This window comes from Panulirus ornatus, chromosome 21 (assembly GCF_036320965.1).
Source record: "Panulirus ornatus isolate Po-2019 chromosome 21, ASM3632096v1, whole genome shotgun sequence".
Classification (NCBI taxonomy): Eukaryota; Metazoa; Arthropoda; class Malacostraca; order Decapoda; family Palinuridae; genus Panulirus; species Panulirus ornatus.
In genome coordinates, this window is record NC_092244.1 from 30232571 (window position 1) to 30234465 (window position 1895).

General features: G+C 44.8%; 1 protein-coding gene across 1 annotated transcript in view; it reads left to right on the plus strand.

Moving 5' to 3' along the window:
• The window catches only part of LOC139756460 (uncharacterized), a 2213-nt gene extending 1336 nt beyond the window's left edge, over positions 1–877 (plus strand). The window contains exon 2 of the mRNA XM_071675917.1: positions 407–877. Coding sequence (XP_071532018.1) covers positions 407–572 — 166 coding nt within the window. The 3' untranslated portion in view covers positions 573–877. The remainder of the gene's footprint in view (positions 1–406) is intronic.
• The last annotated feature ends 1018 nt before the right edge of the window (positions 878–1895 follow it).

Genomic DNA, 1895 nt, shown 5'->3' on the forward strand with positions numbered 1-1895 from the left:
ATATCGCAGAACCTGTAAAAGCTGCCAGACCTGTAATGCTGCCAAACCTGTAATGCTTCCAGACCTGTAATGCTGCCAGACCTGTAATGCTGCCAGACCTGTAATGCTGCCAGACCTGTAATGCTGCCAGACCTGTAATGCTACCAGACCTGTAATGCTGCTGTAATGCTCCCAGACCTGTAATGCTGCTAAACCTGTAATGCTGCCAAACCTGTAATGCTACCAGACCTGTAATGCTGTCAGACCTGTAATGCGACCTGTAATGCTACCCACTATATCATGCCACACATGTCTTAACGAAGCCCATCATCTCATCTCAACTCCCTCCCTCACAACACTTGTCACTCCTTCCTTTCGTTCCACAAGCGAGATCGTATGATTAACTCCATTTCCTCTTCCTCCGCAGAGCGCCAGTGAGTCCTGGCGAGGGGCTGCTCCCAGCGGGGGCCACTGGGCAGTACCTGGCTGCCAAGAGCCTGGGCGCCGCTGGCGAAGACTGTGTCCAAGCGTTCCCTCTGTGTCCTTACAACGGTACACAGATGATGGAGCGGGTCTTGGCCTACCTTCCGTAAACAGGAGTTACTGTTTACTGTTACCTGAAACAGGTGACCTTACACTAAGTGGTTGGAGGGCGTGTAGTTTGTGTTTGGCCTTTTGTTTGGACAATAATGGCTTGTTTAGCGAGCCATTTAGTATAGTACACTTTCAATGTAGTCTAGTTTCTTAGGTCAGGTAGAAACTCCTGTATGTTGTGACGTTTTAAACATGGCGAGTTGTAGATCATAATTTACGAGTCATAACAGACTGGTTGAAGTGAGCTTAAGTTTGACATTGATCAATTAGCAGATAGCCATTAACCTTGAAGTCCACTGCAGGATTGTCTAATACACACACACACACACACACACAGAGAGAGAGAGAGAGAGAGAGAGAGAGAGAGAGAGAGAGAGAGAGAGAGAGAGAGAGAGAGAGAGAGAGAGAGAGAGAGAGAGAGTTATTGGAGAGTGAGTGTGGAATCAGCCCGACCTCCTGTACATGACTGAGGCAAACGCAATGGTCAGTGTGCACGTATGGGTAATGGATATACACACCACGAGACGGTTTGAGTGGTCAGTGAGCCAGAAGTAGTGACGTATTGTGTGGTATTACGCTCTCGTAGTACGAAATAACTTCACATATACATCAGTGTCTCACGCTACGTCTTAAGATGGATGTGCTGACACATGTCCTTTCTTGTAGAACAGACCCCCTCATTGTAAAGTATGTATAGCACTGTTTACTACGACTACTGCTACGACTACTGCTACTACTACTACGACTACTTCTACTACTACTACTGAATTCTGTATCGCTGTCATCAAAAGGCACAACCAAATGTTTTTGTTTGTGTTTGTTCAAAGGAAATATCATAACTCATGTTACTTATAAGTCAGCTGATGTATACTGTCCTTACTTATAAGTCAGCTGATGTATACTGTCCTTACTTATAAGTCAGCTGATGTATACTGTCCTTACTTATAACTCAGCTGATGTATACTGTCCTTACTTATAAGTGAACCAATGTATTTGATTATATAAAGTTAAGTCAACTTTGTGTTTCTTCTGAGGTCTTCCTTCACTACTTCTGCCAGAGGATGACGCACAGTTTAAGACACTTTACCGCAACATTTGTACACTTACTCATAAAAGTTCGTGTGTGTGTGTGTGTGTGTGTGGTCACCCACCCCTTTCTGGACGGCGAGTCTGTATACCGAGGTGTTAACGCACATACACACAGCAGGACTTCGACGTGCATGTAATATAGTAACAAAGCATTATGTCTGTCACTCATGTGTTAAATCGGTCGTCACAATCGGTGACATATTGTTATCGGTCGTCACAATCGGCGACATATT